At 47.6% G+C, this 27,401-nt stretch overlaps 1 protein-coding gene across 1 annotated transcript; it reads right to left on the minus strand.

Annotated features, from left to right (window-relative positions):
- Nucleotides 1–14,857: 14,857 nt before the first annotated feature.
- Nucleotides 14,858–23,248, minus strand: TMED7 (transmembrane p24 trafficking protein 7). The gene is made up of 3 exons (XM_075410997.1): nucleotides 22,999–23,248; nucleotides 20,108–20,353; nucleotides 14,858–17,802 (listed from the first exon to the last, which is right to left on the minus strand). The coding sequence occupies exons 1-3, from the start codon at nucleotides 23,158–23,160 to the stop codon at nucleotides 17,566–17,568; spliced, it is 645 nt and encodes a 214-aa protein (XP_075267112.1). The 5' UTR covers nucleotides 23,161–23,248; the 3' UTR covers nucleotides 14,858–17,565.
- Nucleotides 23,249–27,401: the final 4,153 nt, after the last annotated feature.

Consider the following 27,401-nt stretch of genomic DNA (forward strand, 5'->3'; position numbering starts at 1 on the left):
ACGCCATAGGATTTTTGAAGTTTAAGAAATGATGCCAGCACAGGGTCCAAAAAATACATAGGAAGGCTGTACAGAGGCTTCTAACAAAAGAAGAGAACAGAAATAGAAGTTGGTAAATCCATGTCAATATTGCTTGGGGAGACAATGATTTTGTCCAAGATCCAAAACAAAATTCTATGTTATAATAAACCACTCTTTGTGAGTTGTATTTTTGCAGGCACAGCACAATAATGCAGTGTGCTTCCATGAAGAATTAAGGTAATTGCCCCTTCTATCAGATGCCAGATTTTATAACATTGCAAACTTCTAAATAGGCAAATCATGTCAAACTGGCATTATGTCATTCCCTCAGGACTGGCCAGGGCTATATTTGATCTTTCTAAACAATGAATAGAGAACTCTTCTGCAGAGGACAAAAAAGGCAATATTACATCTTTTTCAGGCACATGCGCACATGATATTTATTGTGTATGTTTCAATGGTTTGGGTCATTTGACTTTTGGCATGGTGCTAATGCTTGCTTGGGCCACCCAAGTGTGGTGGGAAACAAACTGGATGGTTTTCAGCAGCAAAAGGAAGGCTAGGGACAACGTGGGGCCGCTGCTGAATGAGGCGGGTGTCCTGGTGACAGAGGATGCGGAGAAGGCAGAGCTGCTGAATGCCTTCTTTGCTTCAGTCTTCAGTGCTAAGACTGGCCCTCAGGAATCCCAGGCACCGGAGGTAAGAGAAGAAGCCTACAAAGAGGACGACTTTCCCTTGGTCGAGGAGGACTGTGTGAGGGATCGCTTAAGTGATCTGGATGTCCACAAATCCATGGGCCCCGATGGAATGCACCCACGAGTGCTGAGGGAGCTGGCGGATGTCATTGCTGAGCCACTCTCCATCATCTTTGAGAGGTCCTGGAGGACAGGAGAGGTGCCCGAGGACTGGAGAAAGGCCAATGTCACTCCAATCTTCAAAAAGGGCAAAAAGGAGGACCCAGGGAATTACATGCCGGTCAGCCTCACCTCCATCCTAGGAAAGGTGATGGAGCAGCTTATCCTGGAGGCCATCATCAAGCAAGTGGAGGAAAAGAAGGTTATCAGGAGTAGTCAGCATGGATTCACCAAGGGGAAATCATGCCTGACCAATCTGATAGCTTTCTACGATGACATGACTGGCTGGGTAGACGAAGGGAGAGCCGTGGATGTTGTCTACCTTGACTTCAGCAAGGCTTTCGACACAGTCTCCCATGATATCCTCCTAGGGAAGCTGAGGAAGTGTGGGCTGGATGAGTGGTCGGTGAAGTGGATAGAGAACTGGCTGAATGGCAGAACTCAGAGGGCTGTCATCAGCGGCGCTGAGTCTAGTTGGAGGCTGGTAACAAGTGGTGTCCCCAGGGGTCAGTACTGGGCCCAGTCTTGTTTAACTTCTTCATCAACGATCTGGATAAAGAGTTAGAATGTACCCTCAGCAAGTTTGCTGACGACACCAAACTGGGAGGTGTGGTACATACACCAGAAGGCTGTGCTGCCATTCAGCGTGACCTGGATAGGCTGGAAAGTTGGGCAGAGAGGAACCTGATGAGGTTCAACAAGGGCAAGTGCAGGGTCCTGCACCTGTGGAGGAACAACCCCATGCACCAGTACAGGCTTGGGGTGCACCTGCTAGAGAGCAGCTCTGCGGAGAGGGACCTGGGTGTCCTGGTGGACGACAGGTTAACCATGAGCCAGCAGTGTGCCCTGGCTGCCAAGAAAGCCAATGGGATCCTGGGGTGCATCAAGAAGAGTGTGGCCAGCAGGACGAGGGAGGTTCTCCTTCCCCTCTACACTGCCCTGGTGAGGCCTCATCTGGAGTACTGTGTCCAGTTCTGGGCTCCCCAGATCAAGAAAGATGAAGAGCTACTGGAGAGAGTCCAGCGGAGGGCTACGAGGATGGTGAGGGGACTGGAGCATCTCCCCTACGAGGAGAGGCTGAGGGAACTGGGCTTGTTCAGCCTGAAGAAGAGAAGGCTGCGAGGGGACCTTATAAATGCCTACAAATATCTGAAGGGTGGGTGTCAGGAGGATGGGGCCAAGCTCTTTTCAGTGGTGCCCAGTGACAGGACAAGGGGCAATGGGCACAAACTGAGGCACAGGAAGTTCCGTCTGAACATGAGGAAGAACTTCTTCCCTCTGAGGGTGACGGAGCCTGCTGTAGGTGACCCTGTTTCGGCAGGGGGGTTGGACTAGATGACCCACAGAGGTCCCTTCCAACCCCTACTATTCTGTGATTCTGTGATTCTGTGATTCATTGCTGGGGAATGCTGTTCTCCATGGACAGCCCGTCTCCCAGCAGATCAGCTCCTGTGCTTGGAGCAGCCTATTATATCTGACCATTTTCAGCTTACTCTGTTACTATACCAAGCTGGAAACTGTGGTGGCTGAAAACCTGACTGCGAGTTGGATGCCTTTCCTCCAGGAGTGCTGAGTTCCACCAGAGGGGCAAGGAAGGTGTTAGCAGCACCCTGTGCCCAATTTCTGCCTGTGACAACACAGCCACGAGACCCTTCACAGAATCATAGAAGGGAAGGGGTTGGAAAAGACCTCTGTGGATCATCTAGTTCAACCCCCCTGCCAAAGCAGGGTCACCTAGAGCAGGCTGCACTGGACCTATCCAGGCGGGTCTTGAATATCTCCAGAGAAGGAGACTCCACAACCTCCCTGGGCAACCTGTTCCAATGCTCCGTCACCCTCAGAGGGAAGAAGTTCTTCCTCGTGTTCAAATGTAACTTCCTATGTTTCAGTTCGTGCCCGTCACCCCTTGTCCTGTTGCTGGGCACCACTGAAAAGAGTCTGGCCCCATCCTCTTGACACCCGCCCTTAAGATATTTGTAGGCATTTCTAAGGTCCCCTCTCAGCCTTCTCTCTTCAGGCTGACCTTGGTCAGCCAGCTCCCTCAGACTTTCCTCATGGGAGAGATGCTCCAGTCCCCTCACCATCCTCGTAGCCCTCCGCTGGACTCTCTCCAGTAGCTCCTCATCTTTCTTGAACTGGGGAGCCCAGAACTCAATGCAGTACTCCAGATGCAGCCTCAGCAGGGCAGAGTAGAGGGGGAGGACAACCTCCCTCGACCTGCTGGCCACACTCTTCTTAATGCACCCCTGGATCCCATTGGCCTTCTTGACAGCCAGGGCACACTGCTGGCTCTTGGTCAACTTGTCATCCACCAGCACACCCAGGTCCTTCTCTGCAGAACTGCTCTCCAGCAGGTGCACCCCAAGCCTGTACTGGTGCTTGGGGTTGTTCGTCCCCAGGTGCAGGATCCTGTGCTTGCCCTTGTTGAACCTCATCAGGTTCCTCTGCACCCAGCTCTCCAGCCTGTCCAGGTCTCGCTGAATGGCAGCACAACCTTCCGGTGTATCCCCCACTCCTCCCAGTTTGGTGTCATCAGCAGACTTGCTGAGGGTACACTCTAACTCTTCATCCAAGTCATTTGATGAAGAAGTTGAACAGGACTGGGCCGAGTACTGACCCCTCTGGGGGACACCACTAGTTACCGGCCTCCAACCAAACTCGGCGCTGCTGATGACACTCCCTGAACTCTGCCATTCATAGAATCATAGAATCATAGAAAGTTCTGGGTTGGAAGGGACCCCTAGAGGTCATCCAGTCCAACACCCCTGCAGCGAGCAGGGACACCGCTAACTAGATCAGGTTGCTCAGAGCCCTGTCCAACCTGGTCTTGAATGTTCCAGGGATGGGGCCTCCACTGCCTTTCTGGGCAACCCGTTCCAGTGTTTCACCACCCTCATTATAAAGAATTTCTTCCTTATATCCAGCCTAAACCTGCCCTGTTTTAGTTTAAAACCATTACCCCTTGTCCTGTCACTGCTGTCTCTACTAAAAAGATTGTCCCCATCTTTCCTATAGGCTCCCTTTAAGTACTGAAAGCCAATCAGGTCTCTCCGCAGCCTTTTCTTCTCCAGGCTGAACAAGCCCAACTCTCTCAGCCTGTCCTCATAGGAGAGGTGCTCCAGCCCTCGGATCATTTTTGTAGCCCTCCTTTGGACCCGCTCCAACAGTTCCATGTCCTTCTTGTGCTGAGGGCTCCAGAGCCAGTTCTCAATCCGCCTCACTGCCCACTCACCTAGCCCACGCTTCCTGAGCTTCCCTAGGAGGATGTTATGGGAGACAGTGTCAAAAGCCTTGCTGAAGTCAAGGTAGACAACATCCACTGCTCTCCCCTCATCCACCCAGCCATCCTTCCTTGATGCCCTGAAGTCCTAGTGGTAAAAGCCAGGTCTTTCTGTTTCCTCATCTTCTGAAGATCGTGCTAAAAGCTACTCTGTATACTTTCCAACATTTTTCTGAAGGCAACCATGAGCTGACTTTTGAAGTGGCATAGGCAGAATTCCAATGTAGCTCAGTCCACTTTTGTATTTCTGAACATTTTATAGACGAAGAAGACGGTCAGCCTCTGCAGCGCAGATATGTGCGTGAGGCGGAAAGAACTGCTTCAGGAGTCAGTAACGGAGCCGAGAACAAAATGCAAACACCCCTGCTCTAATTGCTAAATGGAAGCTCCTCCCTACCATGGAAAGGTACAGATGGACAGGGCATTGTAGTAGAACCTCTCTGTACGGCAAACAAAATGCACCAGAGTTGCACACGCTTTGCGTCAAACAGTATCGTTAGGTGTCTTTCAGTGTGCTATGGGAGACGCAGACACGTTCCACGTAGGGAAAAAAGGGCAGCCTGGGCATGACACTACCCATTTTCACAGCACTGCCCCTTTTCAAGCCCATAATCAAAAGGCCAAACTACACAGCGCACAGCAAGCCCACTCCACTCCATTTACTCTTCAGAATAAATCAAGCGGGATTGTGTTTATAGAAAAAATGCCAGTGGGGGTTTAAGAGCCGTCAAATTCCTGTGCATGTTGTTACTCTCTGCCCCAAGCCCTCCTTCAGACCCCTGCAATGGCTTCCCTACCACTTCCTTCTGTCTGTTGGTAAGGAGATGCAACTCACCCAGCAACTTATGAACATGCACTGAGAGGATGACAGAAGTGACAGTCACCCCATGGGATGACAGAGGCTTCAGGAAGGCCCAAAGCAGGGTGGGCCGTGGGGTCAGACCGGGGTGCTCAGGGCTTTTTCCGGCTGGGGCTTGAAACGCTCCAAGCACAGACACGGCACAACCGCTCCAGCCAACCTGCTCCACTGCCGGACTGTCCTCATGGGGGAAAGGTTGCTCTTCATCTCCAGCCCAAACGCCCCAGTTTCAGCCAATGCTGTGGGTCTGCGGGGGGAGAAATTCCACTGTGATGTCACCGAGGGGTGGAGGGTGACGTCACTGAGCACTGGAGTGTGACACGAGCGAGCCACAGAGTGGGACCTCACGTCCCTCGCTGGTTATCTTTGGGCGATGGCAGAGCCTGGCCGAGTCTGGCTCATGACTCCGGCCGAGCGTGCCTTCGAGGTCTGGAGGGTGGAGACTTCTCCTGGTGCTGGGTGGTGCTTCGGGGGCTGCCGTCAGCAGCTCTCGCTGCCCGTCCTGGAGCCATCGCCTGTGTTTCCCCGGCCCTGCCTGCTCCAGGCAGCCGGGCACTGCGGGGTGCGCTTGCAGCAGCGCAGGTGAGCATACAGGGAAACGTCCCCGTGGGGCGGTCATGGGGTGGGCGCTGAGGCTCGGGGAGCGGGGAGGGTGTCCTTCTTGAGGGAAACAGGCATGTCTTCCTCCCGTCTGCGGGACGGCGAGTGACTGTGGCCTCTCTCCCTTTTGCAGCGTTTGACACCCACAGCTGCGGTGCCAGCGAGAGGGAGCAGCTCCTCGTCCTCAGCGCTCCCCAGCCCACAACAGCGTGCAGAGAGCATGGCCGTCGCGAGTGGGTGGAGCTGCCCCATCTGCCATGACCATGAAGAGGACATCGCCTACATGTCACCTTGCCTCCACCAATTCTGCTTAGGCTGTGCGCTGCGCTGGGCACAGCAGAAGCCAAACTGCCCCCTGTGCAGGTTGCTGACAACGGCCATCTTGCTCTTGGTGGAGTTGGACAATCTGCAGGACTATTTGATCTTCCAAATCCCAGGTGCCACAGAACCACCGGCTGAAGACCACCAGGATGAGCAGGGGGCTGCGGGGCCGGTGGCCGGTGCTCAGGTGGGTGGCTTCTCTCCTGAGGTCTGGGCGGACTTTTTCAAGAGCCACCCAGACAACCTCAAGACCCTCCTGCTGTGGCTGCGACGCGAGCTCGGGGTGCTCGCCCAGGAACGGTGGTGGCAGGTGGCTGTGGTGGAGGGCACCATTGTGCAGTGCCTGTGCCTGTATGGGCTGGACGAGGTGTTGGTGTGGGAGCTGCAGGCCTACCTCCAAGAACACACACCGACATTCGTCCGCCGGCTCATCACCTCCGCTGTGCACCTGTACGGCAGCGAGATCTGCCAGCACCTGGAGCAGCAGGAGCAGTGCGCTGCCGGCGGGCAGGACGAGGGGCCTGCAGCCAGCCCCAGCCCCACGGCCTCCCGGGGGGGCACTCCTGACCCCCTCTTGGACTCTTCCAGCAGCTCTGCGGGCTCCGATGCAGAGGAACAGCCATGGACATCGCAGGTCGCCCTCCGCGGGGATCCCGGCTGGCCCCCACCTGCGCCCGTCCCTGCGCAGCAGGAGCAGCCCCGCCAGGAGCCGGGGGAGGCCGCGGTGGCAGGGCCCTCTGCCCAGGGCTGCAGCCGCAGCCCCTCCGCTCCCACCCAGGGCAGGGACCACTCGCCCGAGGGGCCCCGGCGCTCCCCGAAGAGGAGAGCCCCCGGCCACAACCACGCTCCCCAGCCCTGCAAGAGGCCGCCCCGACGGCGGCACTAGCAGGGCTCCTGCGTCCGTTTCTTGAAGAAGAAGGAAATAAACTCATTTTTCTCTGGCAGAGTGTCTGGCTGCTGCTTTCTCCTCCTTCTCATGGTGTCTCTTCCTCCCCCCGTGCCCCACCGTCGCTGGCACCAGCCTGCTGGGGGGCATGGCCAAGAGTCCCCAGACGGATTCTCCTGCCAGCACCACCTGCTTGTGGCTGTCCTTTACACTCTCTGCTGCCTCCACGACGCACTGTGATCCCAGGTGTAGCATGGCAGTCAGCTAGGACATTTGGGCAGGCCAAGGATGGCGTCATTTGCAGAGGACTGGCCCAAGACAGAGATTTTTCACTTAGAGAGCATCAAGGCATCTGGCTCTTCTTGTTAATGCCTTGCTTTTGTGGAAGGGATGGGATCAAAGTCATTCTTCTTCCTCGGAAATCAAGTGAGCTAGCAGCATCCTACAAGCTCTCAGCCTTATAAGAACAAATGCTGCGGAGCAACAGAGCCACACCATCTGGCAAACACGGGTTGGAACATGCTGAGCAAGAAAAGGCTGGCATCTCTCTGTGCTGAAGCCCGGAGGCATCGTGCTAAATGCTGACCCTCTCTGCTGTGCACCCTGAAGGAGAAGAAGCCGCCGGAGCTCAAAGTCAGCGGTACATAAAGACTGTGGGATCCTGTCTTTACGCAGTGCCCGGCAGAGCACAGCAAGCTGCCGTGACTACGGCTCAAGGCCTGCGCTAGGCGCTGTGCAACACTTTTGAACCATCCTTGGTCACCACCGCCTCTGAGTTGCCCAACGCTCCACGTGCCCACAGGCCCCGGGTGAAGCGTGGGGAAGCGATCGGCTGCATCTCCCTTCTCCTCTCCCCCGGCCTCTGAGAGCCTGCACTCCCACTTCCAAGGGATTTAATCCACGATATCAGCCCTGCAGGCCTGTGTGGGCTGAAAGCATAAACAAGAACAAGTCTGAGGCTGACTAGGTTTTGCAAGTGGGGTAGGAGGGCTGCAGCGCTCTTCGGGGATCTGCAAGTTACAGGGCCATTGAGGCAGCCTTGCTCCATAGGCCGGCTAAGGATTGGCTTGCAGTTCCTTCCCCTGGCCCTCTGAGGGACGCGAGACAGAAGGATTTGCCCTCCTCTGGGCCACTGCCTTCTCTGCAAAATGGGAAAAAGAATGTCCCTCGCTTCAAAACGCCCGCAAAGGAGCTGGTGTTTGCCATGGGGGAATTTGATACCTGTTCAAATGCACCCATTTCCCTGTCTGAGACCACCATCTGGGTGTCCAGGTCTGGGTGATTAATACGGCTGTGTCCACCTGCAGACTTTCTACCTCATCTGAAAAACGATCCTTCATCCCTAAGATCTTTGTGGTGCACCTGCAGATCCAGGGCTTGTCTCTGCCTTACCCCTGCCACTGGGGGGAGTCTGAGACAAGGGACAGCACCTGCTGTAGCAGGTCCTCGCTTTCACCACAGAACAATGGCGAGGAGAGCCCCGAAACGCCCCTCAGAGCAAGAATGGAGGAGCAGATCTGTCTGCAGAGCTGTGCAGGGTCTGGTATTTCAGGCACACTGCCAGACAGTTACCTGAGTGCATGGGCTTTGGGGGCGTGATGGCTCTGAGTCTTTCCCAGTTCCCTTCTTTCCACTTTCTCTTCTATCACTGACCTGTGTTTCAGATCTGCTAAGGTTTATCCTGTTTGCGGCTGCCTCGGGAACGTTCACTGAGCCTCAGCAGCCCGTCTTTTATGACACTCATTAGCTATCGACTGCTGAAGGCAGCCTCTGTAGCGGCTGGAGGATGTCTTTGGAGCCCTTCTGGAATAAACGCTCATTTCACAGTTTGTGCATCTGCAGGAGATGGGATTTAGTGATCCAGGTAGCGCCTGTGCCTGTCTGGCCATGTTCCTTGGAGTTCAGTGGAAGTCGGTGGCTGTGGGAGCCATGAAAAGCATAGATTCCCTTGAGCGATCAGGGCCCGCAGAGGAGGAGGCACAGCCCCATGGCCCCAGCACTAGGCTAGTCCCAGTCTCCCAGCATTGGCGTTAGGACTCCAGAACTGCTGTTAATCTAAGCTTAGTGGGAATTTGGGCTCTCTCACTGTGCCCTGTAGGTGTCACAAGGGTGGAGGGGTTTATCATCATTGTCATTATCACTATTTGAGTATGGCAAAAGTTCTGCTGGGCTTTCTCTGTCTAAACATCCCGAGTCAGCCAGAGTGCCAAGCGACAGTTTGCATTCACCGAGCAGGGATCTCCTTACTACAATTCCGTCTTTGTTTTGTCCGTCAAAGGAAATGAGAGGAAGAAATAGAGTTCCTGTGGTGATTTCAGGTGGTTGAAATTCTCACATTACAGCAAGACACCGCGAATTCAGCATTTCTGAACAGCTTTCAACGCAGTACCTGGCTCCTGCCATCCGTGGGCATTGGCTTTCATCATGCATCAGTAAACTGGGTGTGTTTTCACCGTGATTGTTAGCACTCCCTGCTCTGAATCCGTCATCCTCACCTCTCTGAAACACTGCCTGTAGGACTTTCAGAGCTTCAATATTTCTGTGTGATTTTTGTCATTCATTGGATTCTTTCATCGTGCACTAGTGTGAGGATTTACAGCAAGAAGGTTCAGTCCCACACAGATGAGCAGAAGGTAGGCGACAGCGTCTCCGTCTCGGCATTCGTGACACCTGTTGATTTTTGCTTGCAGACATGTGCCATTTGTCCTGTTTCTTTAGTTCTGTGCATGCCCTGTACTTCTCCCCTTACGCTCTTGTCCGAGCAAATGCATCAGTAAAATCACTGCTTGCAGCCAAGTGCTCAGCAGCCATCCTATTTGACAGCAGTCCTGCATGCCCACCAGGTCGAGACAAAGTGTTATGGCAAGGCAACAGCTTGGCCCAACCCGGCAGAATGCGACGGACTTCCTGGACACCCATGGGTGTTTTCCTCTTCTCTTGACTGCAGTGGGTGTTGGCCTTCAGGCTGCGTACAGACCCAACTTTCAACTCTCGGGGTTTTACAGGATAACTTAGGTGAGCTTTTGATTTTTGCTTATTGCTATGTGCGAGTATAGTATTTTGCAGAAAGGTGTTTTCAGAAAGGAAATTGTGCCAAGATATAACTTCATTTTGATATATTGTTTCAGATGTCTTGTCATGTGCTCTGTTCCAGTGCGTGGTAGAGAAGAAGTTTATAAGGGTAACTAAATTGCAAGATTTAGACCAGCAGGTCACATACTTTCACTGAAAATATTATTTTGCAGTGCTTTTCAAATGTCATGATTGCAGTTGGAAATGCAAGCAGATTTCTTTCTAAGGCAGAACTTGCAAGAGGGTGGAAGTTCCCCTTGCTGCAAAACTCCACTGAATGAGGCGTAACCCACTAGGGGCTTGGCCCAGGTATTTGTACCAGTGATGAAACACAGCCTCATTTTCTGCCCTGTGAATTTTCAGGTGTTTGGGGCTTTTGTTCTAGAGAAGAGCAAGTGTGGTGTTGTACTAAGGGAGGCCTTCAGTGTCTTACTTGGCATCTCTGACGGTGAGGGAAAGGGATGTGCAGAATTGGTGGGCAGCTGACCATCTTAGGTCAGTTTAAGAGAAGCAATGACACTGAGAGCTGCGGAGTCATTTTGTGGCATCATGGGTTTGTATCAGAGGGATTAAAGGCAGGCGTTGTGTGAGGTAGAGAACTTCACAGGTCACAACACCTCCCTGTTGTCACCATACTCTATTCTTCACATTCTCTTTCCATAACAGCCTACTGTTCTTCCAAGCTCCATCCACCCTTGGACAAATGTTTCTTCTACTTTCCCTCGGGGCAATTTTCATTGAAATCCTCATTACAAGTGTGCCAGTACTCGTAAGAGACAGTGGATTCTGGTGTGAATTACACTGGCTACCTGCAGACGGGACTGCGGACCTGTGCTGGCAGCCACAGCCATCAAAGGCCACCGGCACCCCAGGAGAGGGAGCACCTCTTGTCCACAGGGAGCAAACCAGACTCTACTCAAGCCTCCCAAACCCCACACATGGGCTCCTCTCTCCCCTCTGTCCTTTCTCTCTTTCTTGCTTCCTTCTTTCCTCCCCTCTTTTGGTCCTTCCCTTCTTCTCTTTCTTCCTCCCTCTCTTTTGCTCTTCCCCCTCTCTCTTCTGCCTCTCCTTCCCCCTTGTTTCTGTCCCTGCTTAGATACTTCCTTGACAGCCAGTGGTAGTGTGTTCTCCGATCACCAGAGCAAAAAGGCATTACCATGCCAAAAAAGCTCGTGTCTTATAGCAATACATTAACATTCCCAAAGCCTTTTCCCTCACGTTAAATTTCTTCCAGAAATAAAATGCTGCTCCTCAGTTCTTTGTACCACGTATGACAGCAAAATTCTCAACATACTCTTCTTTTGGTTGTTTATAAAGCATACTCATTTGCAGTACAGAATGGAGAAATCCGCTGTCTTTGGAATCAGGAAAATCTGCAAACATACAGTTAGGATAGAACATGAAAGACATGAGTAGAAACCAATCACATCCCTACCAAGAAGGTTCTTGCTCAAACCAGGAATACTCCACCGTGTGGAGGGCTCTCAGATACACAGCTGATCACTGACCATGCCCTGTCACACATGGCTGACAGGAGGTCATGACAGCTTTCCCAGGGGAGCATACCAACAAAACACATTCAGCTATGAAACATGTACCTGAGCAACGCCAGCTGTCAAAGGCATGGCATCCTGCTGTACCACGTCTCATCTGTCGCGGGTAGAGCTGGGCAGAGACACAGGTTACGAAAATATTTAGGAAGTCCTGTTTGATGGCCTCTGTTGATAACCAAACAACACAATTAACAGCAGTGAAACTGAGGAACGTGGCATTCCTATCTAGCTTCTGCACTCTGGTGAAACCACAGCACACAGGCGTGCTCCTCCTCAGCAGAGGACTCCGCATCTTGAAAACAGGATGATGGCAACAAGGCTACTGCACACCCCCTGTGTCACTCCAATTCCTGTTAGCCCACCAGCAAAACAGCCTGTAGCGCCAACAAACGTAAAACATAGATGCACAAGGCAGTCAAATTGCTTAAAATGGCTCTGTTGCACACCAGGGATGCTGACCAGACATGCTGACCACACTTGCACATGTGTCCTGGTTCTTGTCAGCAGGTGGGAGAGAAAGCGTGAGCGGGTCAAATCAATCCGCTTAGAATGAAACCACCTTATACTTAGGTAAGATCTTGCCCTGAGATTTGTAACATAGACATTTTAATACAAATAATGAACCTTGAGAGAGCTGCTACTGTTGAGTAACCGGAGTATTTTCTAAGTTGAGATGTGTCACTGTTTCCCCTCATGTCTCACAACACTTACTCAGCCAAGATAAGTAGCAACCTCAAAGCACACACATCGTAGCCTCACCTTCTGGAACTTGATTCGACAACCACGGAAGTCAAGAGGAGGGCTGCAAGGGAAAGACTTTAGCATCTGTCTCATTCAGGGCCTATGTTAAACTTGGGTTTCATCTCACCCCTGGAGGACTGCTCTTCCACGGCGCTATACAGAAAAATGAGTTTAATCTGTTTTTAAGAAAAAGAAATCAGGTCATGGTGGAAGATTTCAATCACTTCAAGGAACATGTCCATGGTCTTACCGACAAGCAGAATTAGCACTCATCATGTGTAAATACACAGAGACCACCTCAGTGGCTGAAGGGAATAAGTCAGCAACGGTAATGAGGATTGCTAAGACTTAGTTTTAAATACTCATTGACATCAGATGATCCCCTTACTGGTTTTCTCCTCAACTACGAGTATGGCTTCTTCCTGTGAAGAGCCCCATTACGCAGAAAGCAAAGGCATGAAATGTTTGCACACAGAGTAATGATTAAGAGACACACTTTGATGGCACCTGAAGGTAAATCCAGACAAAAGCCTCTGAAGTCACAGAATCATAGAAAGTTTTGGGTTGGAAGGGACCCCTAGAGGTCATCTAGTCCAACACCCCCTGCAGCAAGCAGGGACACCACCAACTAGATCAGGTTGCTCAGAGCCCTGTCCAACCTGGTCTTGAATGTTCCAGGGATGGGGCCTCCACTGCCTCTCTGGGCAACCTGTTCCAGTGTTTCACCACCCTCATTGTAAAGAATTTCTTCCTTATATCCAGCCTAAACCTGCCCTGTTTTAGTTTAAAACCATTACCCCTTGTCCTGTCACTGCTGTCTCTACTAAAAAGATTGTCCCCATCTTTCCTATAGGCTCCCTTTAAGTACTGAAAGCCAATCAGGTCTCTCCGCAGCCTTTTCTTCTCCAGGCTGAACAAGCCCAACTCTCTCAGCCTGTCCTCATAGGAGAGGTGCTCCAGCCCTCGGATCATTTTTGTAGCCCTCCTTTGGACCCGCTCCAACAGTTCCATGTCCTTCTTGAGCTGAGGGCTCCAGAGCTGAACGCAGTACTCCAGGTGAGGTCTCACCAGAGCAGAGGGGCAGAATCACCTCTCTTGACCTGCTGGCCACGCTTCTCTTGATGCAGCCCAGGACACGGTTGGCCCTCTGGGCTGCCAGCGCACATTGCCGGCTCATGTCCAGCCTTTCGTCTATCAGTACCCCCAAGTCCGTCTCAGCAGAGCCACTCTCGATCCTTTCATCCCCCAACCTGTATTGGTACCGGCGATTACCCCAATCCAGGTGTAGGACCTTGCACTTGGCCTTGTTGAACCTCATGAGTTTCACACAGGCCCACCTCTCCAGTTTGTCCAGGTAATAAGTCAATAAGAATGACTCCGGACTCATGTTAGACAATATAAGTTTGAGTTCTTGATAACATGCAATAGGCTGGCTTCGCTTTAGAGGTCTAGAATGTAACTATAAGCTGCAAAAAAGGGAAATTGGATCCATATCCCATGATGACCTTCACTCCTACAACAAGCACAGAACCTCAGTAACCTGGCGCAGTACACCAAAGCCACCACCAGTGGGCTTTCTGTCCACTGATGCGTTACACCGTAACTCCCTGCTGAACTGCAGGGTCAGGCTTTAAAAATTTCTTTCAATAATATTTGCCATTGTGCAAGTCACACAAAAATCAGGTTGCAGTGCCCCTGCAACAGTTGTGCAGTCCGGCAGTCCAAAAAACTGTTTAAAATGGATTGCAGTGGTTCAGACTACATTTCTACTTCCTCCTTGACAAAAGCCTTCATCATCACACAAGTCAGCTGATCTGCTGACTCATCTTTTCACTTTGTCATTTTTTTTTTTGTAAGATCACCAGCTTTCAGTGGAAAAGTGCTTCAGACCACAACTTATCTTAAGCTACTTTCAAATCCTGGCTGCCAGGCACCTAAAAAAAACCCAGACAACTACTAGACCATAATAACACCACCTCACTGAAAGAGTAGAACTTACCCATACTTCTAGACAACAGCTTTTTATAGTCCAAGTACTGTAAAATATTCTTGAATGTACAGAAAACGACATAGGGGGAAAACAGCCATTTTAGAAGGTGCCCACACAAAGCAACTATTCCTACTCTATCTGTTTTTTTATAAACTTAACCGCTATGTGCTAAGATTCAGCAAGAAGCTACAGAACACAAAATATCGCTGATCACACATTTAGTTACTACATAGTATTTGAAGTTTATATCCTATCATTGGACAACACTAATTGGCTGGACCTGTCTAGCTCATGCCATACTAAATTTGTATCCACAGAATTAATATGGAAAGATGCAGTAGGTCCCAAATAATTTCAGGCATCTGTAGTCAAATATGTTGAAATCCACCCCAACAGGAACAGATTTATGAGTATTACTGCCTGCACTGCAAACATGCTAAGCAAAGAGCCAGTAACCACATCATCTTGCTGAAACTGCAGTTTTTCCAGTGCACAGCTAAATATGAACAGCAGTGAACCGGTACACCTGACGTACAGCAACAGAAATAATGATCACCTGTCAGGTGGTAGATTAACTGCAATGTGTTAAAATACAAGTTGACTACTCAAATCGTTATTCAGTGCTTTTCTGAAGAAGAATGGTCCCCACTCCCACGTGCAAACAAAACAATCAAACCACATTCATATATTAATTTTTATTTTCCCACACGTTATTCACAGGGTCTGCTTTTTAAATTTCCCCTCCCCCCCAAACTAAAACAAGAACTGACATTTCAGGACATGAAAAGAAGTTCTGTAAACATAAAACATCCAAGGAGTAGTTGAAACCCAGGGCCTTTAGCAATTAAAAACACAGTTATATCCCCTTTAACGCAGGGCGTTTACTTGTGTATCACACCATTAACTAAACTATTATTTTCATGTATTAAAAAGATGCAGCTTTACCCAAAAGTCACAATGCATTCCTTCACCCACTGCGTGTTAGCATGTTTTATTATATCCTACTCGGTCACTTAGTTTAAAAACTATATACAGCTATGTTTAACCATGTGTGTTTGTGCCGTGTTTTTAATAACACAAAAATAAAGGTATTTTTAAGCTATTCCTGCATATCCTGCAGCAGGATACCAGAGGACTGGTTTGGATACGTAACTTACATGCAGAAGTCAAGTCCACTAAACCCCTGCAGTGGGAGTAATATTGAGCTGAACAGTCCCACCTCACACATTTAAACATTACGAAAGAATAGAGAGACATGTACGTGATGGCTGAACATCATCTGTTTTACACCGTTGTTTACCAATTTTGACAGCATACAAAACAACTCAGTGGGGAAAAAAAAAAACCCAACATCTTTCAATCTTCAAAACAAATGCTTTTGGTGTGATTAAAGCTACACAAGTGATATTCAAACTCCAGAAGATAATAGTGGACACTATCAAAATTAAATCATGTTTTCACCCAAAACTTGCACCTGAAGTGTACCACTAGCTTCATTACTGCGTGCAACGCAGCACAAAAAGTACTGAGTATCAGTGGCTGAAATACAAGAATAAAACATATAGGTACAATCAAGAATATTGTGTGCAGGCACAGATTTGTATCGTAAGAAGAAAGCACTAGTTTTTTTGTTTTCTGATCTCTGTGAGTCTAACTGTTTCTGGGAAGCTTGCAGCCCAAAATGGGACTGCAGTACTTAAAATTCAGTACAGGATAGAAAAGCATTACACATAATCATGCATTTCACATACATTAAGCTTTTTAATACCTCCATGACATTTTAAAGAATTTTTGAGCTGTTTGAGGTTTTTCTTCAGTTTCCAGAAGAACAGTCATTCAGTTCACAACAGAGAGTAGGGGCACTTCTACTTATTTTTTTCAGCCATCACAAGATTTTAAAATCAAGACATCTTAGATCATATCTTCAGATTGTTTGAGTGTCACTCGTACATGTAATTTCAAATTTTTGCTAGAAATAATACAGGCAATTAGTAAGGGTTTAGCAGTCTTTCTCTGCTTGCTGAGAACGTGTTTCAGAAGCATCTTTTGAATTAGCCAGTAATATATGACAATTTTGTTCAACTTAGTTTAATTTGTGTGCACTTAAGAACTGGTCAGTCTACTTATTCCTCCAGAGCCATTTGAAGGAGTTTAGCCTTACTACAACCAGCTCAATTAAAGCTGTTTGTAGCTACGTACATTTACTATCTTCCACATCCAAACGAAACAAGACTTTACAGCACATAAGCTACTAAAGACATAAGCAGTGGAAACAATGTAACTACAACTCTGCCAAAAAGATTTAAAACATTTCCTGACCACTAGCAAAAAAGAGTGGCAATTAGATGCACAAGGCCATCAAGTATCAGTGCACCACACACAGGAAAGTAAAATTTACAGCACTCGTGCAATGCAGTATCAGTATCAAATTGGCCTCTTAATAGGAAAACAGTTTAGTAAAAAGCTTTGTTATGTGCCTAACACATAATACAACCTCGTCCAGTGCTGGTGCTGTGCTGCTTAACCACGCTACTTGTGGTCTTAAATCCAAAAAGCAGCAGCAGCATACAGGAGTACAGAAACTGCGCAGTTTCAGTGACAAAGTTACAAGATTCCCTATTTTATTGCATGTTTCTTAAACTTGGAGATTTGGATTTTTGAATACAGAAAGTGGATTTCCTGAGTAGTCTCAGCTTACAATTTGTTCAGTAAAACAAAAACTGTAAAACAGGAAATTTTTATTTTAATATAGAAGAATGCATGTTTAAGCAAACTTGCTAAATATTATACTCAAGTATAATATTTAGGAAGTTTTGAAGGTGGAGACTTACCAGGCTGATGGAGAATTTGCACCATGATGCAGTGTCAAGTTTGCAACAATTCTACAAATAAGCAAGGGATGTAATTGGATTACTTTTTTAACAGCAAACCAAAATAATGCACCACACTTCATCACATTTGCCTTTTTGTAATCCAACACAGTCAGCCTGAGGACTGAAAACAAATCAAATTTTCATATATACTGGCTCTCATATCAGACACTAGCCTGATTTATTTCAAAGTGTTATACTGCAGATGTCCTATCTTAACGGGCAAAAATCAAACTCAGTCTAGATTAAAATCAGTAGAAATGAAGTGAGGCTGGTCACTGCCAGATATTTAATACAGGAATCAGAAAAAACTCAAGTTCCGACGTATTTTTAAAATATTTCATATCACGTGTCTCTTTCACAACATTTTGGGTCTGTTTTGTGATTTTTAAGGGATGAAGGGTAGACACATGTGAGTGTTGCATATATTCAGATCCTTTGTACCTGCAATTAGCTGGAGATCAGTAATTTTTTACAGATGAGTAGCACACAATGACCTGAAGCATTACCACTACCAGTTATGATCCAACACGGGTTGTCGTGGTTCTTTTATCTGAGAAGAAGCTTTTGAGAAGAAACACCTGCCCGATACTAACGACAAGAAGAATGATGGCTTCCCCTATTGACCAGTAGGCCACCCTCGTGTTTAAATCCTCTGCTCTGCTGCGACCCTGTGCTTCTCTCAAGCGAAAGTGAGTCTGATAATCGATGACAGACTTCAAAGCTTCGTGAATCGAAACACACGCAGACTCCATCTAGAGAAGCAAACAAATACACAACACTTAATTAAGAACCCTTCTAGTGCTTTTTCTGCAAAGTTTTGTGATTAGGTATTCAAAATCAGGGTTCATATAACTTCACAAGCTAAGGATTAACTCAGTCCATTGGCATACCGAAATACTGTAAATGCAGTAAAATTTAATGTACATTCATCAAACTCCATACACAGAAACACAACAGACTATTAAACACAGAAGTGTGTAAAACTGTAGATCTCTTAAAAAGCAAGGGGCTCTCAGAATCACTAAACAAAGCTTGAATTTTGGCATATTTGGGTTCAAGATGAGCTTTAGAAATACTTTTGTAATGTCAGTGATCTCCCAGTTGTTAATTCCACACGTGCCAGGGAAACAGTTGCTTCTAACATTCAGATGCACATAGTATATACTAAAAGCTTTTGTGTTTCACAAGTAAGACATTCTTCACTGCATAATTCTCAGTCAAGTCGTACCACATCCTAAAAATCCACATCACTGAACCCAACATGGTCTTTCAGCAAGAGGCCCTTCTTAGTCATGTGCACAAAAAGTGGTTAGAGAAAGGCCCATTCTGTTACCTTTCAGTGTTCCTGAATGCTCCATAACATAATCATATAACAAATACTTAAGAAATTGCCCAACTACATTTTTTTCCGTGTGAAAAATGACAGTATTACCAGTTTTCCAAGCCCTCGATAATTTTTCTCATAAACTTCTTCCACTTTCAGTTTATCTTCTGTAAGTAAAAGTCTGTACCCCTCACTGTATCTTGATAACCAAGACATTAATCAACAGATTTTCAAAATATGTAATAGAAATTATTTCTATTTTTTCTATTTTATGGCTTAAAATTAGTATTTCCTAAAGATCAAGCAGCACCACCTACTATAAAAGGAAACGTTCAACACCCTGATAGAACCACTCTTAGTTACTTATATGTCTGTCTAACCATCTTCCCAAGTTGATGACATTCAAGACAGGTGTCTGAACAAGTCTAAGATATTCTTCTCAACAAAATTCATGAACAAGTTTTCCAAACTAAGTTCCCATTGTTCTCACTGACAAATTATAGGGCTCTCCTAGTCCGCACAATTGATTTAAACACAAAGTCACTCTGGTTTTAGGGATTTACCTTTTACTGCCCCTGTGAAAGGCTGCCCAAATTTGGTCACGCTACAAGCCTCCAAAAAACTGCAACAAGAGTCTGCTTACCAAAGATGTGTTGTACTCTGAAAATTAACTTTCCCTTTCCCAAATACTTATTTGCCTTGTGTATGCTACAAAACAGTGATAAACTGATTTTTTTAGGTACCTTCTCCCACAGACTGCAAGGGGCTGCAGAGATGAGATGGAAAGATACGGGATCAGTAATCAGAATACAAAATTAAGCAGAGCAGAAGAGCGACCAAAAGAAAAGAGGTAAGAGCTGTAGCTGAATTCACAGCAAGTTGTCCACTCGTTACAGATCTCAGGTACTCCAGACTTATGTGCAGTAAATTCAAGTGAGGCTGGCATTTGGGAAGCAGTATTCATATCACTGAGTCCAGACTAGCAAAACAGTGACCACATCCAACATTCTTTAAAGGTTGTATAAAGTGAGGTTTTGTGATGGTTCTAACGTTAGAACGTTGGTGGGAATTCATGAAGCAAGTGTTCCAAGGGAAGTTTTGATGGACTTAGATTGGGTAGAGGTGGTAAAAAACCGTAAAATCCTGAGAAAATAATACTAATGCTCTGACACTCTGCAGTGCCTGATAAAGCACAAATAACTAGAAGCCAGTTAAACATGGCTGATTTTGTTCATTTGCCTACTTTGCTAGAATTTTCTTCTCCACCTTCAATAGGGCAGTCACTAAACTAAGTCCTCTCTCCAGAAAGACTCTACCATTCTAAATATGAAAACAATTCTCAAAGTTTGTCCGAAGTTTGGAAATGTTGAAAACCCTGATCCACCAATATTTATGATTTGTGAAGTCCACACTTCAAGAGGTACAGAACCATGGCATGAAAAGAAAGTTCCCTTAGCAAAAAAACCAAACAACCAAAACGATAATGGCCTAGAGTTTAAGCCTGAGGTTACTACCCTAATTCTCTCTTAAGCACTTGGTGATTCCTTCTCAGCTCTGCTCTGTGCTCTATAAATCCTATCACAGAAAGAAAGCTTATTTGTAGTAATTCAGATTATTTAAAAAGCTCCAATCCATTGATTTTCAAAAGTGATACAGATAACTAATGCAGCTGAACTTGAAAAAAACCCATTGCCTCCACCTAACAGCTGCTGTCAAACACAACAGCATTTTACCTGGGTAAGTGCCGTTACTCTGTTCTCACTAGGAAACAGTGGTGGATCTTCTCCAACCTGGAAATCAAAGTACACGGTTTTGTGTGTGAAAGTAGAGAATTCGTTGCTGAAGCAGAACTTGTATGTTCCATTTCTGGATGCAGTAAACGTGAAGCTGTCATACTGTTTCTTCATCTCTTTGTACAACACAGTGCCATCAGGATCTTCCAAACGACAGTCAACGTCATAATGACCTCCAGTGATCACCTGGAAATAAAAACCAAGAAATTGCCTTTTCAACAAAACAGACATTTATACACTTCTTCTAAGAAGTCTGGTTTGTCAAGTGGCACTGCAAAATTTCTTGCTTTAACTAATGTTTTAAAATATAATGCATTAACTTGAAAATGTTTCGAAGCAAGACTGGAAATTAATTTTCTTACAGAAGACATTCTTTTAGGTTTGGGGTATGCAATGTCAACCATATTTCCAAACCATTTACAAGAGCAATTTTAGTTCTTTTGTTACAAATAACTGTACAACAGCAAAGGCTACAGAGGATGAGACTTCACGGGGCAGCAAAGACAGCCCTGTAAAAAAATGACCATTTGCTGTATCCACAAGTCCTCCAAGGAATTAGTTCAGCCAGCTGAGACTGCTAACATGCAGTAAGATGGTTCCTTTCTTTATCGCCAAAAGAGTCTAGTTACCCTACTAGCTCAAGCTGCTTTAGGCTACAGGAATGGTGTCTGACCAGTAAAACAGGTATTTCAACCTGGCTGTCTTCATGTGAGCTTGTGAAGAGAACAATGTTCCAGGGCCTCTGCTGCCTCCCTCCTGCACAGTTACCAACAGCATTTCATCCCCAAGCCAGCACATCCAGATAATGCCTACAAGCGACTCAAAACTCCACGATTGTCTCAAGGGTTTTTTCAGGCTTTGATTATTGTTGGCTGAATGCTGGGCAAGCATCTTGCTCTGCAGACTACCTATCCCACCTCTTCAGAAAGATTAATCGTTAGCTTAGGTATTCATAACTTGGTGTTCTGATGACTCTTAGGCAGTAGTTTTACACTTAACCGTTGCTCCAATCTTTTTGCTTCTAAGATAGAGCATGCTGAAGAGGAGGAAGAGATTTTTCTGTAAAGGCATGTCCATTTTACACGTGTGCAGAAATCACTGAATTATTTTAGTATCTGAGTACTTGCACATGAGTTCACACAGTATTATTCAAACTCCCATCAGTTTATTCAAGTATAAAGTTATTAAAATGATAACATTAATGACACAACTGAAATAACAAAATATTTGAGCAGTAGCTGCTCTGTAAACAGCAATTTTTAAAAACATTCAGTTGGCAAGCAGTATCTTCACAGTTTTTTCAAAAATATGACAGCATACAAAGCGCAAAAAGATTTTGGATGTCTGGATCTCTGGACATCTCTCCCTAGATGTCTGCATCTGCTGGGGATTTTCATACAGAGATGCTTACCTGGTTGGAAGGAAAAACGAAACCAAGATTTTCTGTAATGAAACGATAGCTCATTTTTGAAGTATGATCTCAAATATGACAGAAGCGTGCTTTTTACCAGTTACATGAAAGCCACTCACCTCTAATTACACCACACACCCTGAAAGGGGCAGTTCACGCATACATGGCAAAGATTTTGCCAGAGCTTTATCGCCCCCTCAGGATTCCTTCCTGCAAAGCTTGCTCGAGCCTCCCTCTCAGCTCTTAAGACATACTGCCAAAGGACATGCACGCAGCAGTTCAGTCTACCGGCAATTGGTCAAATCCAGACTTTCCCTTTAACAGCACTACTCTTGTACCGATCACCAGCAAAAGTGACAACAGCAGGCTCATCTGCCCAGCAACCTCCAACCACATCCACTTCAAAACAGGGTGGAATGTACTGTATGGAAAAGACTTCAGGAAAGTAACAGGCAAGGACCAGAAACATTTGGGTAGGGAAAAAGACGTATCTAAGAAAAAACTAGAACGTGTGGGACAGAGTAACAAGAACCGAAGTTTGGCAGCAACACCTCCCAGAATATGCAAGGTGGGACAGCGGCTGGGAAAGAAAAAAACCAAGGGACTTCACCAAGAAAAGCTGGACCATAAAAGTACATAGCTCCTTGAAACGCCCTCAGCGGTAACTGCGCTTCCCGTATCCAAGCGCGGTTTCTCTCTCACGCCGCTGCTGTGCTGGCAGTGACTCTGCCAGCCGCGGTGACAGGCTGCGCAGTTCCAACTCTGCCAATACGCTCAAAGGCTCCACAGCCATCAGGGCTGTTTGCTCCACACACCTCAAAGCCGCACCCCGCGCTCCACTGCGACGTCTGCGCATCCAAACTGTTAGAAACCGGGAAAAGAAAGAAAAACCGTGCAGCCTCACTTCATAGGTGCAAAGTAGCCACAGCCTTTGGTAAGATGGAACCACGGAATCACATAATCATAGGTTGGAAAAGACTTCTTAAAACCATCAAGTCCAACCATGCACCCAACACCACCGTGCCTACTAAACCATACCCCGCAGTGCCACATCTACAAGTTTTTTGAACCCCTCCAAGGATGGGGACTCCACCACCTCTGCGGGCAGACTGTCCCAATGCCTGACCACTCTTTCCGTGAAGAAATTTCTCCTCATAACCAATCCAAACCTCCCCTGGCACGACTTGAGGCCGTTTCCTCTCGCCCCACCTGGGAGCTGAGACCAAGGCCCGCCTCACTACACCCCCCCGCCAGTCGCCCGCGCGTTTTACTTTCGGTGCGGCTCCCGTCGCGCCGCAGGCCCGGGTCGCCTCGCCAGCGCCCGTCGCAAACCGCGGCGAGAGCCCGGCGGGGACGGAGGCCGCGCGGCCCGGAACCGCTCAACCCCGAGGAGCGAGGCCGCCGGCGTCCGCCCGGCTACCTGGAACTCGAGGGTGCACTTGGTGCCCTGGGCGATCTCCTCGTAGAAGCACTGCTTGGCGTTGTCCGGCAGCTCGAAGGTGATCTCGGAGGCCCGCGCGGCCCAGGCCGCCAACGCCACCAGGAGCAAAGGCCCCGCGGCCCGGGAGCCTCGCAGCGGCATTGCCCGACGCGGGGAGAGGCGATGGGGGGGGCGGAGCGCGGCGGGCGGCGGGCGGGCGGGAGGCGGCAGCGTGGCGGAGGGGCCCAGCGAGGGGGGGGGGGGGGGGGGGGGGGACGGACGGCGGACGCGCGCTGCCGCCCGGAAGCACCCGCGCTCCGCCGGGAGCGCTTCCGGATGAGCGCCCCGCTCCCGCCCGGTGGTTCTGCGGACGTGGTGCGAGGCGAGGGGGGCGTGACAGGGGCGGGGCCGCGCCACCGCCACCAACGACGGCGCCCGCGGCCCCGCCCTTCCGCCCTGCGGAGGCGCACGGCCGTGAGGGCCGGGCGGGCGTTGAAATGGCGGGCTGGCGCCGCCCGGCGCTGGAGAGGGGTGTGCGCCGTGCTCGCTGTCTGTCGCGGGAACGGGTCTGGAGGGGCTGCGGGGCGTGCACTACTCCGGGGCGGGGCGTGCTCGGCGCTGACGGCGGGAGCGCCGGCTCGAGGTCCCACCCCAGCGAATGCCCGGTTGTTCGGACAGAGCGAAGCGGATTCGGAAGGAGGAACCGAGGACAACCTCCGTCCTTGCCTTCGTTTTGAAGTTCTGTGGTGTATCAGAGCGGGAAGAAGGCTCCTCGGCTGCGGTCTCGCAGGCCGGAGAGTGGCCTTGCAGTGGGGCCTTGCGACGGGGCAGGCCCGACCTCCCGTTTGGCTCCTGTGGAGAAGGGGCATGGGGCACCCAGCGCCGGACGAGGCACTGCACTGAGCTGCTGGCCCCGGCGAGGGGACCCCCCAGCCAGCCTGTGGGTCTTATCCACAGCGCTGCGTGAGGTGCCTGGGTGTCTGAGGACTGTGGACGTCGCAGGGGGGAGGTACACAACATGGCAGTGCTGAAGGCTCTGGTAGATTTGCAGGTGTGAAGTGGCAGGTGCTTTACGAAGTAACCACCCCAGTTCTGAGGCAGATGTTATGCACCTGCAGTTAGTCCTCAGATTTCTGCTGTTCTCATTTGAATGTGCTTTTTATTTCAGATTGCATTTAAGCGTTGGCTGATAGCTGAGACACCTCAAAACAGGTTATATATCTGTGCCCCAGGAGGCGGCTTCAGCCATTTTACTTAAATCAGTGACTACAGGCTTGTAGGACCTATATACCTCTGCAGCACGTTCCCAGTCCCCTTCTTCATGTTGCAAGAAATGCATTTCAAGAAGACTCACGCTATGATTTTTCACAGCAACTGAAGTGATCTTGTATGGCTTATGGTTTCCTAGTTCGCTCTTCCCAGCTATCTTCCTGAAGCCTCAGTAAGTAGGCAAAATCAAGCTTACCCAAGAAATGAGAATTGAAACCTGTCACCAAATAACAACAACAAAACAGAAGGGGAAAGATGCCTGGCAAATCCAAGATAACCCTGCAGAGCAGGAAAGAAAGGTGTCTGGTGGCACCTGCGGAATAAGGAAAACCCAGAACATGTCCCGATCCCCAAAATAAGTCATCAAGAGTGGATGAGATCACTCCCTTTTCTTTTGGGTAGGGGGGGATGGGGAGTGTAAAACATCAGCTGAGTAGAGAAGAAAGAAGGCAAACTGCCTGCAAGGAGCTTTCAAGCCTGATCACCCTGGCCCTGGTGACCGAGGGCGTAGTCATCAGCGCTGACTACATAGCATCAGCTCTGCTGTGTGGTGTGCTTACGGCTCATCTGCGATGGATTTGTTAAGGACTAACTGGTTTGTGTACGTAGTGATAATGATTGGTAGTGATTAAGAACTATTAGCAACATGAACTGCTTACGACCATCAGTGCTTCTTTTGAAGCTTGAAACTGGCTTCATTTATCCATTTCCTTAACACCCCAGTCACGGCGATAGCCAGTTCCCTAAATGATGTATGGAGTTATATGTTGATTTGTAACACTAAGGATCTGAGCTTTCCTCTTTTAGAAGAACATTACGTATGCCTGTGTACTTGCTGATTCCATTATAATCTTCATTCAGTTAGCCAGTTAATAATTGGTAATCGTTACAAGGAATAAAAAAATTAATCAGGTTGCTGGTGTTCCAAGTTGCTGCTGCTGCTGTTACTGTTACCAGATTCTTCACGGTTTCCATGTATAACCATTCTGTTTGTGAAATAAAAAAATTTCACATTGTCTTTATTACCTTACTGTGCTAATAATATTTGAATGCTGAACCCAAAATAAGTTCAATGAATATATTTTAGAGGGAGTTGTATAAATGGTTTTTCTTTCCTACAGGACAGTTTGTTTAATTAGGGTGTGACTCTGTTTCAGATGCTCTTCAGCATAGTTCTTGCTTAAGAAAAATCTTTTATCAGTTTTTCTCTATTATGACAGAATATTTGCAAGCAGAATTCTGAATTACAACGTTTCCCAAATATACATACATAGCTAGATAATTTTATTAGTATGGTTTATTTACCTTATGTGTAAAATTAGAACACAGTTCTCAGTCAAAGACTAGAAAAAAATAAGGATTCATTTTGCTGTTTGTTTGACTTAAAGGTTGTAAGTGTATGTTGCCGCTTGCCGTCTGTGGAATGTTTAAGTTGTCAGACAGCAAGCATTACATGCACAGGCATTAATTAAAATATGGTCTCCTGAAGAATGCTAATGAACCGTAGTGGGACAAGGCATTCATTGCTTCAGAAACATGCATGGAAGGAGCTGCAAAATGACTGAAGAAACCTGTGAAGCAGAGGAAACTCAGGTGTCTGTATTTCTTCTTCTCTGCTAAGTAGCTAAGACAAGTTTCAAATCTTTTCTCCCAGGGTAGTTACAGACCTTTTTCCCCTATTAGAGGCTGTAGATGTGGATGTAATTTCAGGCAGATAAAATGAGATCTTACGACTGAAGTAATATTTCCTGTTATTTGAGGAGTAAAACAGAAAAAGCTGTTCTTCACCTTTGTGATCCTTCAATATGCAATCCTCCCTACTGAAGATTTTAAAAGGTGCTTTCAGAAAATTTCTTAGCCTGTGTGGCCATTATACCTTTCCAGAAATCTAGTTGTGTAAAACAGTTACAAATATCCACTTAACCATTGTCATTTAATTATTACTTAAAGTACATTTCACGCTATGCTTTATCTTGCTGCTCAAACACACCTGACATGGTAAAGCATCACCATTTTAAGTACCTTAGCTTGAATAATCTTTCCTTTGGGCTTGCTTTGACAGATTTTACATAAATAATGGAACTCGATATCCAGATATTAATTCCTGCTTACTTGCCAGTACAGTGCTCAATTTTTGATAGATTAAGATTACTAAAAGAAGCCTGCCAGGTTGTAGTACAAATTCATCTTCCTTCTTCCCATCCTTCATACTTGAAGAAGCAGCCCTGAACAACTCTGGCACCTGCAAAACACACGAAGGGCAGTCAAGTACACTAACTACTAACATGGTTTCATCCCACAGTTCCAGTGCGATTTGTGCAAAGTCATGCTGTGGAGGAAAAAATCACCAGACCTTAAAACTGCTTGAATTTATCCCTTCTTTTAAGGTTCAGTGCATTTTCTAACCTCTGTTCTCATGTTTTTGAAACTGCAGTGAACAAGAAGTGAGCTTCTTTGTGTCTAAAAAGTCAGTGCGCTGCTGTCTATGCTCGTGATAGTTGATGACATAGAAGCCAAAGCGCATCCAGACAGGACATCCCAAGAAAATAACACATTTAAATAAATGTTTTAGATGAAAACCAAGCTTAACTGCACCCAAAATTAAGCATTTACTCTGCTTCCGCATGTACAGCTTCACGGAGGAAGCTGCTGAAGTAGGAGTTCGCCATCAGAGCACCAGAAGAAGGGAACGTTACTGTGAAAGCTGTGACCCTTGTGACCTTCCCAAACACCTCGTGTGCGCTCTTGCAGAGTTTCGGGTCTTATTGGCAAGAGGAATTTGTGAACCTGTATTCATGAAAACATACTGCTTTTAATTTCAACATTTAAAAAAAAGATTAATTCATAAGTAAGAAGTTCAGATGGATAAGATTTTGTTTCAATATGTCAAATATGTCAGTTCCGTGCAGGTTTTTTGTTGTTGTTGTTGTTGTTGTTTTTAACTCAAATTAGGGAAATAAACATGATCTCAAATGCTGGGAAAAGTTTTCGCATTACGGAAACGTACTTCCACCGTTCCACGGCAAATCTGGTGCGGAGCTGAGCTGTGAGTCGGGGAAGCCGCTGCCGGGGACTCCCCCGGGCCTCCCCTCGGCTCGGGACCCCGCTGCCGGGGGACCCCGCTGCCGGGGCCG

Source organism: Opisthocomus hoazin, chromosome Z (assembly GCF_030867145.1).
Source record: "Opisthocomus hoazin isolate bOpiHoa1 chromosome Z, bOpiHoa1.hap1, whole genome shotgun sequence".
Classification (NCBI taxonomy): domain Eukaryota; kingdom Metazoa; phylum Chordata; class Aves; order Opisthocomiformes; family Opisthocomidae; genus Opisthocomus; species Opisthocomus hoazin.